We start from the raw sequence: 15,285 nt of genomic DNA on the forward strand, positions 1-15,285 counted from the left end.
AAGTGTTCCCTGAAAACTCACACACAAGCTTACACCTTAGACACAGAATCTGCAAAATAACATTCAGGGATTACAGTGGATCAGACACTGGAAATAAACATCAGGGCTGCATGACAAGTTAGCACTATGATGAGATATATCAGCAGAAAGCTGTAAGCAATCATGTTTTACTCAGTAAGATCCAAGTAGAGTAATGTACTCAGCTTTGGATGGCCCATAATCTTCAGCTGCAGCAAGCAGTGTCCAGAAAAGATTGATCAATAACAAAGAGCTTTGAAAACATAATCCTGTGCTGGGACAGTGTGCGTAGGGAAGCCACAGAATTTCCATATCTGAAGGCTAAGAACAGCCTTGGCAGTTATCTGTCCCAAAACATACCCTGTCCTTCAGAGATCAAAATCTGTAAGGCAGGCAGAAAGTAGAGCAAAACAAATATGGAAGTGATAAATAAAATCATTTTTAAAGCATCCAGCTGATTGCGAATGATGTGGCTAGGTCATGCTCACATAAGGATGTTATTTTCTTGCTCTGTGGTGTCATATGCTGTTAAATCACTTGCTTTTTGATGTGATTGCAATTTCCCACAGGGAGAAATCTTTAATTCAACTCCCCCTGCACCCACGGGGTTCTATACAAGTGTATTTCTTCAATGACTTTCCAGCTTGCAAAAAAATACCCTGTATCCTGGATAGACTGAACAGATTCTAATTTTTATTCACAATCTTTTTCCCCATCCACCTCACACTTTGGTGTGGCACGCTGGGACTGGTGCATCCCAGGGTACAGTTGGCCTCTCTGGCTGCCAGGATACACTGCTGGCTCAGATGCAGCTTCCCATCAGCCAGAGCTCCCAGATTCCTTTCCAGAGGTCTAGAATCATAGCATGTCACCATAGCTCCCCATAAATATTTTGGGGAGCACTTTAACCTTCCAATACTTGCATAAAACATAACTTCACCAAAACAAGGTATCCAGATACATACATACAGATAAGTGCATCTTTGTGAAAGGCATCTGCATGTAAGTGATAAGACCTATGAACAGGTGTGGTCTTGAAAACCATTCTATGATTCTGCAAAAGAGTTAATGCTAATTATTCCGTGCTACAATTTTATTTCACTCTCCAAGCAGAGAAACCAACCACAATTATCTGCACTCCAACATCCTTTTAAATCTACCCATAGGCTCGAAGGCAAATGTGTACAGATATTTTAGCCAGTTATTTTCTCCAAAGTCTAAATATGTATCCTTTTAAAAAAAAAAAAAAAAATAGACTACATAGGCTACAAAAACAAAGTAGGCAAAAGAACCAGATACAAAACATTTGCTTTACTTCTTTGCTCTGGAGACAAGGAACAAGAAACATTTCCAAGATAGCAGGAATATGGAGCAGCAGGTATTTGTTCCTTTTTCAATAAAGATATTCTGCAGGTTAGAGTACACAACCTTTGCAAAATGGTGACCTGGCAGGAGGTAATGGGGAAGGAGAGAAGAAGTAAGATAAGAGTATACCATCCAGAGTGTGAGACCTAAGGGAGAGGGGGGAAAACAAAAAGAAAAAAAAAAAAAAAAAAAAGACTTCTGTTCCCTTATTCGAAAGGAACTTTCCACATAAAAATAAAGTAATGATAATCAGGAATCTACATGTTTTCAGGAAGGAGGATTATACAGCAGTTGAATTCTAAGCATTCAGTTAATGCAGAAGTTACTAATATCCATGGAAGAACAACAATTTGCTAAGGCTGAATCCAGCTCTGACGTCACTACCTCAGATGTTAACAAAAGACACACAGGAAGAAACGTGATACCCGAGGTACAGCTGTCATAGCAAAGACAATTCCACATATTGCCATGCTTACATACATTTCCTCAATTAAACAATTTCAAAACATACTCATCTAATCAACAACTAAGATATATATATATATATATATATTTTTTTTTTTTTTAATAAAGTCTACAAGCTGGGCTTCTGCTTATTAGCATACATCTCTATCTGTGCTTTAATAAAAACACAGGGCTTTTCTGGCCAAAAAAAAAAAAAAGTCTTAGATTTGATTATGATTTATTCTAAAAGTATTTTTCTTCTCCTCACTACCTGTCCAGAGAGACTTGAGTAACAGTACAGATAGCAACCACAATCTGCATAGAGTTACTGCTGAATATTAATGCACTGAGTTCTCACTGCTGTAACGTTAGATAATTAGATCTCAATCTCTTCAATACGCTTTAAAAGGAGGATAATATGTAGCAAAATAATTACTTACAGGCATAGACTGCCACCTAGTGATTTTGATTAGCTACAAAATTGGAAAACTCCAGTTCTAGAATGAGGGGGGGGAATAAATCAATTTCATCAAATTTTAAATCAACATAATGCACTACTTGCATTTGCTATTACTATGCTAATGGTAATTGCAGGAGTGAGGCGTGGAAAGAAAGGCCAGTAAGTATGTAATCTTTATTGTACAAGCAAGATCAATGAGGCTGGTTGCCTGCTCATCAGCTCTGTCTGGAATTCCTCCTTATTTAAAATAGACTACATACAGCCTACGCATAAGACAAGTGCTGTAACTGGAACTTATCTCCTGTCTAAAACAACACTGATCTAAGACAGATACGTCCTAATTGAAATTTTGGATTCCTTCAATTTCTGTGCTTTCAGGTTTTCCTAGTTCTCCTAAGCACTGTAAAACCTTCAGTTTGCCACGAGGTTCATTTTTGCTATTTTCACTCAAGCTATTGCATGTTTTCTATAAGATTTCAGTGTTACTGAAGAAACCAAAAGTTACTTGTGTCACCTTGCCTGCCTTACAAAGCTGAATTATCATTTTATGGACAACTCCTTCATATTTCTCCTTCTCTCCAAATGTGTAGATCAGATATTGTCACCATGTACTTACAGGTACCTCACCAACAGAATAATTATAAAAACTCCTTCCATCTCAATCACTATCGATATCTTCAGTTCACTTTTCAACAACACCCAAATCTTAGAATTTGCAAGACAGAAGGGGAACTTGAGATCTTTCTAGAATATAAGAATAAGAGATTATATTTCTTTTAAGGCACAAACACGTCAGAAAACCTTTTTGAATTTCTCCCTTTCAACTAACATCCTTTGCAGTCAAAACAATCCTTGCAGTGGTCAGAACTGACATGAAGAGTCAGTTTCCTACCTGATCAATTTGGTTTCACCAGCACTTTACGTACCCACTTGCTTTTAATCACAAGAAATATGAGCTTAGTTTTTCCTCATAAAAAATCTATCATCTTTTTCACTAGAAGGTGGTCAGAATCAATATTAACTTTCATTGGCCCTTATTGAATATATTAATATAAGTACTGCTCCAATTTCTCATCCATCTTCCCCCTCAAGCTTTAAAGGAGTTCCACTCAAATATTCCCAAAGTCATGCCGTATCTTCCTCAAAATATTCACCAAAAATTCTTATTGCACACTCAAAATAAATTCAATTCTAGCTAAGTTGCCAGTACATTGAGACTGTTGCTTGTCACACCAGCCAAGTTACTTTATAGATGTTCCCTGCATTACCTCTACAGCACCCACCTCTACAGCACCCACCTCTACAGCACCCACCTCTACAGCACCCACCTCTACAGCACCCACCTCTACAGCACAGCCAACTGCTGTCTAGGAGACTTCATTTTCACATGAAATCTGATGAACAGAGAACATGTTCCACCAGATTTACAGAACCAACTCAACCCCAACATGCAACCATAATGACTACTACTAATAGTTTCAACCAGACTTTATGTAAATACATATTAACATATAAGCAGCAGAGTGAGAGAATGGCTTTATAATCAAGGAGGGAAGATTTAGGTTGGATGTCAGGGGAAGTTCTTTACAGAGAGAGTGGTGAGGTGCTGGAACAGGCTGCCCAGAGAGGTTGTGGATGCCCCATCCGTGGAGGTGTTCAAGGCCAGATTGGATGGGGCCCTGGGCAGCCTGGTCTAGTAGTAAATGGGGAGGTTGGTGGCCCTGCATGTGGCAGGGGGTTGGAGATTCACGATCCTTGAGGTGCCTTCCAACCCAAGCCATTCTATGGTTCTATGATAACCACTGAAGTAGAGAATTAAGACAAAACAGACTTATCTTTCTAAACTGCCTTAAAAGCACAGTCTTCTTCCACTCCCTTTTTAAGCCCAATGTTTTCTTGTAATGTCCAAGTCAGCAATAACTCATCTCCAGATAAATCAGTGAAATAGATGTAATCTGCAGCAAATGGTACCAATCATTTTTGTGCCTTGAATTTGTAATGTTCTGCTTCGACTGTTGGATAGCCCAGTGGGGGACACAACACCCATATAAAAAGCCACCACGTTACTGTAGCCACAACCAGTTTCCAAGAGGGTAAACCACTACGTATCACCTTGCACGCCATAGATTAAAAAGTTATTTTTTGTAGCATTCCACAGCACTTCTTGGGGCAAAAAGCACACCTAAGGAAATCACACCTAAGTTAAAAACAGTGATGTCAAGAATTCCTCCAAATTTGCCAACAAGATATCACTGAGTACACATTTAACTCTATCCAACAAAAACTGTGAACATGGCACTTACTTGCTTTCAGACTATTCATTGTAACAGTCTACACCTTTATCTCCACTGATGTGAAGCTATAGAAGATCACACCACAGAAAGCAGAATTAAGTTTCTTCTTAAATGAACATAATGTAAAGATTAACTTAAACCACGGATAATGTAAGAAATTATTGAAAACTCCTGCAAGTTTTTAAAATTCAGATGGATTACATCACCTTTGAAGGTTTCTTCCAATTCAGTTATTCTTTTCTAGAAAGCTCCTTATTTTAAATTCACTTTAAAAAAAATTAAGGTGATCTTTTAATTTAAAAGATTCTGTAAGTAACAACATTTTTCTTCCCCTGAACCCACCTCAACTGTCTGAGATAATTAAGTATGTCACATTTTTCATATATATTTTTGCATATATATTTTTCCCCTATCTAGATGGCAATGTCATTATTTCTCTGAATGCCTGCACGCAAATCTCCCAAGCAAGTAAACCAGTTGCATTGTAGATGAAGAACAAGAATAGCTATAAAATTTCTATGTTGTGTTTTCTTTCTATATTTCCAGGGCATGTTAGAAAATATTATATTTAACAAAGTACTCAAACCTATTTCAAGTTAAGTCCTTTCCAGTTTGTGGCAGATAAGACCAAAAAGCATCACTATGTTTCGTTGATAAGAGGCTTTAATTTGATGACAAATAAAGTGGGGCCCAAATGACGAACATTTAGTCCAAGTACAGTTAAAAATGTGAAGTCATATTGATAAAGTTATTTGAAGAAACAGAAGACAATTCAAATGTCAGCAAATTCAGTATTTTTGAAAGCTTACACTGATAGCATATTCAAAACTTCTATTTTCAAAGACAAATAGAATAAAAAAGTACTCCAGTTATAAGATTTCTCTCCTACATATTCTTCTCTTCTCCCACAAACCATATGGGGTAGGAAAAACAAATGTTAATACAAAGATAAAACCAGATGTAAACAGTGGCTTACCATACTTGTCTCGCAAGCCAACTGTACACCTGAAGACTCCACCAAAGGCCACATCTTCACCAAATATTACTAAAAAAAAAAAAAAAAAGTACAGGAAGATTAATGTAATCCCAGTGCATTTGATTTCTCCATGAATGCCTCGGCAATTTTTCTGTTAAGCACTTAACACTTCATTCTAGTTCAAAATTTATCTAGACGTTTAAGTGCTTCCTTTACACAGCCTTCTTTTACACTGCTGCTTCTGTAGAAGAAGCAAGGCTAACAAAGAATCAGTGAAGTAATACATCTATGCCTTGAAATAGTATTAATCTAACTGATTCAGTTATGGCTTCATTAGGCCATTTATTTTTCTGAAGTATTCTATAACATCAAGACATCAAAACAAATAAAATAACAATTCCAATAAACAATTATGAAAGAGTTACTGAAGTTGTATATTGTGCTTCAACTCAAACACTCATATTTTTCATCCACAGATTCCAGTATATTTAGTGTTTTGAAAAGTGTCAAATTGAAGTGTTCTACAAAATAACATACTCACCAGATCCCTCAAGAGCCTCTTCAAAGGAAATCCTATACAGAAAAGATGGCAATCTAATAGCCAGGACAACTATTAGTATTCAACACTATATTCAACACTACCATTCTCATACAGCACCTGGACAATTAAAGTCTTTTTCCCCCAAACTAATTATCTTCAGCTGATTTAGGGCTAAATTTTCATCTGATCTTCTTCTCTTTTGACTTATCAAATGCTGAAAGTGACTTTTGTTAAAACAGTTTTATTTAATCTGTTAAAATAGAGATTGGAAAAAAGCTATGCCATCATAGTGTTAATGACAGAAATAGATCCTCAAATCATTGCTCCAATTCATTTTTACTAGTTTGCTTTTTTTTTTTTTTTTTTTTTAATATATTAAAAACTTCATAGTGTTTTCCTACTACCATGTGACTACATACTTTGGAATCATCTGGTACTAAGAACATAAGAACAGCCCCATTTGACAATGCTGTCAGCAAACTTCCATGAAACTACTCATTCTCCTCATCCACTGAAATGCTTTCCTGGCCAGATTCTAGTCCTCATTTACCCAAGCATGAGTTTCCCCACTACTTAAACAACAGTTGCTCAATTTCCACACAACTGAAAACAGACAAAGAATACGCTTTCTACTACAAGAATTACTAATTAATTCATTAAGTAGAGCAATACTGACAAAACACAGATCTGGACTGCAGAATTCCAGTATAGTCTGGCAAAGGGTTTTACACAGATACAGAACTGCAAGATGAGGAGCAAGACTAGAACATTAGAGCAAATAAAAGGCTGAAGATCACATACGTGTTTAGGTTCCTTATAGAATTACACTGTACTTGCTTTTATATTGTTGATACTACAGAAATATCACTAAAACCTGTTGTCTAAGTCAAGCTTACTAAAGCTGATTATAACATAGCTTTAGATTGAGAGAGAATGCATACAAGCATACTACTGGATACAGAACATGGAATTTATCCTGACAGATCAGACAATTAGTTAGACTTCAAACTAAGCAGTGGTTTAAACGGTGCCAAAAAGAGTTACTAACAGATTAAGTGGAAAAAAAACAAACTTACACAACAGGATCATACAGCTTTTCCAGCTGTGTTCATGCCATTAAGAAATAACATTTTGAATATCTGGCCTTCATCACACCTTTGTTGATGACTGAAGCAACTGATCTCTTGTTATCTCCATGAATTAAGTCGTTTTGTGCAAAATAAAGTTTAGGATAATTCATTTTTAACTGAACTGTGTTGAACTAGCTTCTTCAAAGCTATCAGTTATCCAGACTGCAAAAGACAGGAGAAATCTTACATTGCCCATGTACGATGATGACCCAAAATCAGTAAAGCTGAAAAGGAGTATGAGAGAGCAGAGAAGGAGAGAAAGGAGAATGACAGAGCAAGAAACATGCAGTCTTTCAAGAGTACCATTTTTTGAGTATGGAGAGTTGAGTGAACTAAAAGTGAGGCAAAAAAAATCCTCCTTTACTTTTTTCTGGGACTTAGGCCACCCTAAAATAGCAGAAATGTATTAATAAACATATATTTCTGTCCCAATTTGCAATCAAAATACAACAAGCTGATAGAGAAAACAACTACAGTTTAGAATACATCATCCATTAATAATCTGTTAACATCCCATTTATATGTTTTAAATCCCAGTGCATTTTTAAGCCTTGTTTAATATCAAAATGTAGAAATAACATACTACAAAGCTTAAAGGCAATGAGAAACACATTCACTATTGTGCACAAATACAAAATGCAATTGATGGAAAGCAAAACATACTAACAAGTAGAGCATACCTGCAGTCGGATCTTTGGCTAAAGCATTATCCAAGGCACTTGTTATGGACTGGAAGAGATTCATCTTCTGAGTTTGCCCTGTGAGAAAGGGATTATTTTGATATTTAATTTAGTTCAAAATATGCAATACATTAGAAAACACTATTGCAAAACATTACTGAAAGCTTAGTCAATAGTCATAAACACAATCCCCATTAGGAATGCCTCAAAGACTTGTTTATTGAGCAAACCTCAATTTATGGGATAGATGGGACCAAGCACAGCATACTTGGCAATCCCAGGGACTATAACTCTATTCAACCTTTTTGAAAAAAGTATAGTCGTGGCTGCAAATGCAAATTTGCAAAGCTTATTCAAATACTGGGAACAAAAGTTAATTCAATTTTTCAAAGGAAAAAGAACCTATAATCAAGCATTATTATCTTGAGCACAGGGATACCTTCTGCTGAGGTTTACCAGATCACAGCAAGTTTCCTTTATTGTGTCTCAATTATTACTTTTTAACCTCTTGCCTTCACTATTTACAGACATCTGCTGCCATCAGAAGTTTCGTATGCCTCCTGCCCGCTCTCTGGATTGCGATTAGAAAGCGTTAGAAGCATTAAACAACAAAAAAAAAAAAAAAAGGAGGAAGTTAGATATGGAACAGCTATACTTAAAAAGGGATTTAAGTACTAAGATCTAACGCAGTCCCTTTCTGAACTGCAAGGAAAGAAGTGGCAGCCATATGAGAGAACAGGAATAAGAGTAACCAAAAGAACTGACTTCTGTTTACAGTATCTCTCAACAATCACTCAGCCAATTATCCCCTGGTAATTAGCATTTCTTGGTCAAGACCATGGCTCAAGTCATAGCAGAGCTAGAGAGCTGTGTTCCTGTATTTTTTCATGCTCAATAGCTTTTCTTGTTATAGTTTACAGAAGCCTTTAAGAGAAAGCTGTAAGAAACCATTATGGGAACCATTCAAACTGTATCAAAGCTATAAGCAATCAACATTTGCAAAGTGGAAGTTGGGGAACAGCAGCAGTTTCTCCTTCCCCAGTCACCCACACAAGGTTATCCTTTCAGCAGGACACATTCATTTCAGTATTTGCTATAAGGAAATGCCTATCCCTCCAGCAACTGTCAAACTGCTAGCACTGACTGTTCCAACCTGCTGGCCCCTGCTTCTAACAGCAAAAGGCTGTCACAGAAGCAGGAGAGTAGAAAGTAATTGTGCCCTTCAGGTGTGAACTGTGAAGCTAGGATTAATATCAAGACCAGACCAGTACTGTCATTTATTTTTATTCACTATTTGTCATAGAACTCCAAGGGTTGTTTTTTGCTTGTTTTGTTTAAGTCAGGGACCTAGCTTTCCTCTTAGCATTAGGGCTGACTGCCCCACAAGGGCTTCTTCGTTGTGCCCTCCAGCAGAGGCCGGCAGCACACAGACATTGCTCTGGGACACCCTGCGTGCCTGTGCCTCCTCAAAGCACATGGGAACGGCTGAGAGCTGTCTCAGACTTAACTACAAAGTCGGAACACCTCATAGAACATCCTGAATTGGAAAAGCCCCACAGGAAATCATCGAGCCCAACTGCCGGCTCCACACAGCACCACTCAAAATTCAAACCCTATGTCTGAAAGCGGTACTCAAACACTCCTCGAACTCCAGCAGCTCAGGGCCGTGCCCACAGCCCCGGGCAGCCCGTTCCATGCCACCGCCCTGTGGTGCAGCACCTGTCCCCGACCCCCAGCTGCCCCTCCCCTGGCACAGCTCCACGCCGTTCCCTCAGGCTCTGTCGCTGTCACACAGAGCAGAGCTCAGCGCTGCCCCTCCGCTCCCTGTGAGGAGCTGCAGCCGCCATCAGGCCTCCCCTCAGCTCCTCTGCTCTGTGCTGAGCAAACACAGGGACCTCAGCCACGCGGCCGGGCCAAGGCCGAGCCACCCGGGATTGCGGCGGCCCTGCCCGCTCTTTCTCTCCATCGCAGAGAGGCGGCAGGGGCGGGACCGACAGCAGAGCCCTGCCCGCAGGGAGGACCCCGGCCCCGCTCTCACCGTAGGTGCTGGGTGCCGGGTCCGGCTCGAAAGCGAAGTGCGCAGCAGCCCGGCGGGGCGCGGCCGACAGGGGGGTCGGGCGGCTCCGGAGCGCTCCGCAACATCGCGCTCTGCCCCCAAACCGGCCCCAAACCCCTACCAGCCCCGCCGCCGCCGCCGCCGCCATCACCGCCGCTATCGGGGGGCGCCGCGGCCGCCGCGCGCTCTAAAGAGGCGGGGACCCGGGTGGGCGCCCTCATTGGCCAGCGACGGCGGGGGGCGGACCAATCAGAGGACGCTCATGCGGTGGGTGGGGAGGGTTGAGAGGGGAGTGAGGAGGGGAGTGAAGTGTTTCTACGCGGAGGCACGCGGGAAGGAGGGGCCTGAGGGGCGGGGCCATGATGGGGGCGGGGCCATGATGGGGGCGGGGGCACGATGGAGGGGCGGTGTCAAGGGTATGATGCAGCACGTCGTGCGCCGTAGCGGGCGGGGGGCGGTTGCTGGAGGGGGTGAGAGCGTGGTATTGTGAGATGGGCGATGAGTGAGTGCAACTTAACGAGAAATATAATAAACAAGAGGAAAAATAAGAGTGTTGGGGTTGCATCGGGAGAGTGAAATGTCTGAAAAAGTATAATACATAGAAGATATAACAACCGGAGTTATATATAAGCTTTTACCTGTATGCCTGATAATGGGGTAGGTTATTCTAGTCTTGTTTATTATTCAGACAGTTGTTTCCTTCAGAAAATAGCGTATAATTCAAACCATGAGCTGTAACAATCATTAGGTCTACATGCAGTGGTGGATAACACATAGCAATAGCCTTGGTTAGATATCCCAAAAGATGCCTCAATTTTCAGCACTGGCCGATAAATGATGCTCCTTGCTGCTTTAGTTCAGAGGCCGTTGTCTCCCACAGCTGTTGTACTCAGCACTTGAAAAGGAATGCAGCCCCGTGTTTTACAGAGGAAGTTCTGGCGTCTCTCATGGAAGGATGCAAAGAGGAAATACCTGCAGCAGGACCTGTTTACTGCCATTCGTACCTGCATGAAAGAGAAAGCAGTGCCTGGAGACGAGGCTTGCCACCTGAAGTATTACCGCCTTTTGTGTGCAAAGGATAGTTTGTACTCACATGGCCTTGGAAAGTTACACTGGACTGAAAATAGAAATGGACGATCAAAGGGGTTTATCCAAATCTACTTTGGCTGACCAGTATGTTAGTGGAGATAAGTCACAGCACTCATGACTTTCAGCTCTTGTAGGGTAATAAGATCTACAACAATTCTGATATATTCTAGCAACTTCGATCAGCTCTCTTAATTGCAAGTCGTTCACACACACCGAGCCACTTCTGTTAAATGTATGCACCAGACTTTAAGAGCTGAAATCAACTGTGCTCTCCTTCTGTGCATATCAGTCATTATGAGCATCCTTTGTGTTGTTGACAAACATTAAAAGAACTCTGGTAGTCATTCCTACTATTTCTGAATAATCATATGCAGTTAATGAGGTTCTGGTGGTGACTGCTTGCCCTACTGGCATTGACCAGATTATCAGATGTAACACTTTTGAAGTCCATTATATTACTTAAGATCTACATTAATCTAATTGTGAACTAATTGCAAGCATTGGACTCCAACATGATTGTATGGCCACAAGACTGTTATTCTACTACAAAATCTCCCAAATTTTGACATAGCTTGTAGTTGAATCTTAGACTCCTTACGAGCTTCTTACATGTCCCAGTATGTATTGCTTTGTTTAGACTGTGCCTCTGTAGATGGTGCAAGAGAAATCCAGGATTTCTCTTACGTTCCTTTGATCATAGTTTCACTGTTTTTATCTTGTAAAGTCTTTCATGCTATAGTCTTGCTGTAAGTTTTTCTCGCTGCTTTGTGGGTCATAGAAGGAATTTTGTAACATGTTTTCCACTGCAGTGAGCTGATCCACCCCCTCTTACAGGAGGTGCTGGTGAGCATTTCTGTCACCCTATTGCTATGTCCTGGCAACACTGCTGTTCTCTTGTTTCCTTTGCTGTTTTCTCCCTTCCTCCTACCCTAATTATAATCGGCAATTCCATTTTTAAATGAGTATTTCCTAATGTTAAGTGAAGAAATACTAGAAAAAAAAGGGGCTACCTGCAGAGATATTATTCAACTTTTTTCATTATAAAAGATTGTACTGTTCTATAATTATCAGAGGAGAATCCCACTCTCCTTGTTTAGTTCAATCAGTTTAAATGGTTTTGAAAACACAGAGCATATTTAACTCTACATGCTACTGTGGCTCAGTCTAGAAGTACCTACATAGGGAAATGATTTCTCGTAGTTGACATCTTATAATTCTAGTACATACATGCACACGCACACACACACAAGGAAAAAAGAAAAAGATAATGAAGTTCAATTTATATGAAAAACAAAGAGAATATTTTTATCTCTAGGATAATTAAATGTAGGAACAGCTTATCAGAGAACATTCTAGACTGTCATCGCTTCTGTTCTTCAAATAAAAACGAAATTTCTTTGTAGAAAACATACAGTAGATCTGGCTGAACGTACACATACATATTAGAATGCCTCTTTCTTTGATACTTTTGATTATATGCAACCACATTTTGGCTTATAATATGGTCTGTTGGAGTTAAAAAGGAGAGAATAAGAGAATGTGATGGATCCACTTTTGCCTGGAATCCACTGAGCCAAAGCTTCCCTGTTTCCCTTCCCCCTTGTCATTCTCATGCACAATTCCCATGTCTGTTTAAGTGTGCTGCCTTTATGGAGTATTTTGTCCTCCATGGATATCTTAACTTAGTTCTGCATTTTGTTGCTCTTGTTAAGACTAATTGCTTATTTCATTCAGACTGCTAGCATTCATTTTGATTTAAATAAAAATAGTAAACTTTATATCATCAACATATAAAAGTAAGAGAGTGTGACAAAAATGGAACAGAAAGGGAAATTCACAGCCCATGAATTGTCTTTTGTCAGCAGACAAAAGTTGGCATTAAAAAACAGTAATGTGGTCTGAAGAAGTCTCCTTTGGATCACATGATTTTCCTGCAGTTTTCCTCTACATTGCTGTCTGCCATCAGCAGGTACTGCACTGGAGATAGCAGTGTACAAAGCAACATGTTCCACAGGTTTAAATAAATGTTTGAGATTCAGTTCACCTTGTCACAGACTGACCTTGCATTACTGATTAGAGCAGGAGCTGCTATCAGTTACAAAAATAATCAACTTTACCCCATAATGTTAATAGCAATTTCTGTAAACTGAACGTATAGAATTTGTACTCCACTGGAGACATCAGTTTCTGTAGATCAGTTACCCACTTCTTCAACCAGTATCAACAGCCAGATAGGCAGTACTGCATGAGTCAGTGCAGTATTCAGGCCAACACTCCATGAGAAGCCAGAAAAGTACTCGGAGTGTGAGTAATCAAAGCTACCCAAGCATAGATCTTACTCTAGGGATGCCTAGAGAGATTGTGGATGCCCCATCCGTGGAGGTGTTCAAGGCCAGGTTGGATGGGGCCCTGGGCAACCTGGTCTAGTATTAAATGGGGAGGTTGGTGGCCCTGCATGTGGCAGGGGGGTTGGAGATTCATGATCCTTGGGGTCCCTTCCAACCCTGGCCATTCTGTGATTCTGTGATTCTGTGACTCCTGTGCTACTGGCTTTATGAAGACAAAATCTCATTCAGACAATTCTCCAACATCTAATCTAAATGCCTTTTTTGTTGATGTTTTACCTTCCTATGTACCAGTCACTCTAGGTTTGATGAGCTTTGCCATTACATGATGATCTAGGCATTTTCTTCCTAGGTTGATGTACAGAGTTTTGAGATTTTGAATCACAGACAGATTCCACCGTTGTAGTCATTGCTGTGTAGGTGTCTGCACAATGCAGTCACCTGCATGCAGACACAAAATTAACTGTGGTACTTATCATTAATTCTTCCCCTTTGCACTCAATCCATTTCCTTTATCCCAATAAAATAAAATAAAATAAAATAAAATAAAATAAATAACTGTAGACAAACTTATTTTTAACATAAAAAGAACATGTCTTCCTATATGCTCTTTTGACTTGTGGATTTCATATGGTTCTGAGTAAATCAAAGTTTGGTTTAACATTTTTGAGTCAACCATTGCTGCACAGTAATGCTTCCTAACCTCTTTATAAAGATTTTTTTAATGACATATGATAAAATTCTGCTTAAGTTTGTACCTTATGAATGAAAACTCATAGAAGGCACCGTGGTCTCAGTGCGTGAGTCCTTAGGCAGCATAGGCATTATTTAGACTTACCTCTTCACCAACACACAGAGTTCAGAATATATTAGGCAGCCTGTACTTCACTGAAAGATTGTGGTAATTCAGGCTTTTGTCCATACCCTGGTTCTTTCTTCATATTTAAATAAATTCACTAAAGTCTATTAGGAAGAACAGAAGTTGAGAATTGTCTTACTGATTTGTAATTTTTCACTAACACCATTAGGTGGCAGAGAACAACAATGGTTTTACTTGGTGAAATTTAATACATGTCTTGAAATAAAGATGTGTCAGTCCATTCTCTCCACCCTGTTTTGGTATTAGAATTATTTCCCACTGTGAACTGTCAAGAGCTTTGTGTAGTTAGTTATTAAATTACTTACAAACAGAGAGCACTGCTTTCATCAAGACTGTTTCAGATTTAATTTCCGTGCAACCCTTTTGTCAAGAGAAAGAAAGAAAAAAAGAAAAGAAAAAGGAAAAAAAAGATATATACACCCTAATGGGAGTTCTTCAAAAGTGATCTCTCACTGTAACTGCATCTGTACTTCTATCTCTAATCTAAACCAAGTCAAGCTAGATCTGACTGCTGGGGGTAGACCCTAGGCCAGGATAATTCTACCAGGCACTACTGGTAGACAAGAAATGTAATTACTCTTTTGGGAGCCTTGATTCTAAACGGTCTGAAAGGAATATGCTTTTCTCTAGATACAACTAGGGGATTTTTACACAGCATAGATAGAGTGGGGTTGGTGTGGTGGTGCTAACCAGGCTGACACATAGATGGGTGGATGTAAAAAGATAGGGAATTTGTATTGCCAGCAGCTGTTGTTTCTCCAAATCTAATGCTGATTCAAGAATTTCAGTGGTTGTCAGGGTATGAGGGTAGGCAGCAGGAATCACAGGACAAGGCATGGCTGCTTGATATTTCACTCAATAGTTGTTGCATAGGAGACTAATTCCACTGCTGGTGACTCAGTAGGAATTAAGGATGCCTACAGTCAGCATTTCCCAGAGATGCAGATTTAAGACCCTAAGAGATTTATCCTTATGTCCTAAAATTCTTCCAGTGCCGCTGAGAGGAA

The 15,285-nt window shown here is 39.7% G+C and overlaps 1 protein-coding gene across 1 annotated transcript in view; it reads right to left on the reverse strand.

Annotated features, from left to right (window-relative positions):
* BCKDHB (branched chain keto acid dehydrogenase E1 subunit beta) overlaps positions 1–10,181 on the reverse strand; it is a 108,724-nt gene extending 98,543 nt beyond the window's left edge. Inside the window, exons 1-3 of the mRNA XM_010707698.2 lie at positions 9,947–10,181; positions 7,909–7,986; positions 5,558–5,626 (exon numbers count right to left, since the gene is read on the reverse strand). Coding sequence (XP_010706000.2) covers positions 5,558–5,626; positions 7,909–7,986; positions 9,947–10,112 — 313 coding nt within the window. The 5' untranslated portion in view covers positions 10,113–10,181. The remainder of the gene's footprint in view (positions 1–5,557; positions 5,627–7,908; positions 7,987–9,946) is intronic.
* Positions 10,182–15,285: the final 5,104 nt, after the last annotated feature.

This window comes from Meleagris gallopavo, chromosome 2, assembly GCF_905368555.1.
Source record: "Meleagris gallopavo chromosome 2, MGAL_WU_HG_1.1, whole genome shotgun sequence".
Taxonomy (NCBI): domain Eukaryota; kingdom Metazoa; phylum Chordata; class Aves; order Galliformes; family Phasianidae; genus Meleagris; species Meleagris gallopavo.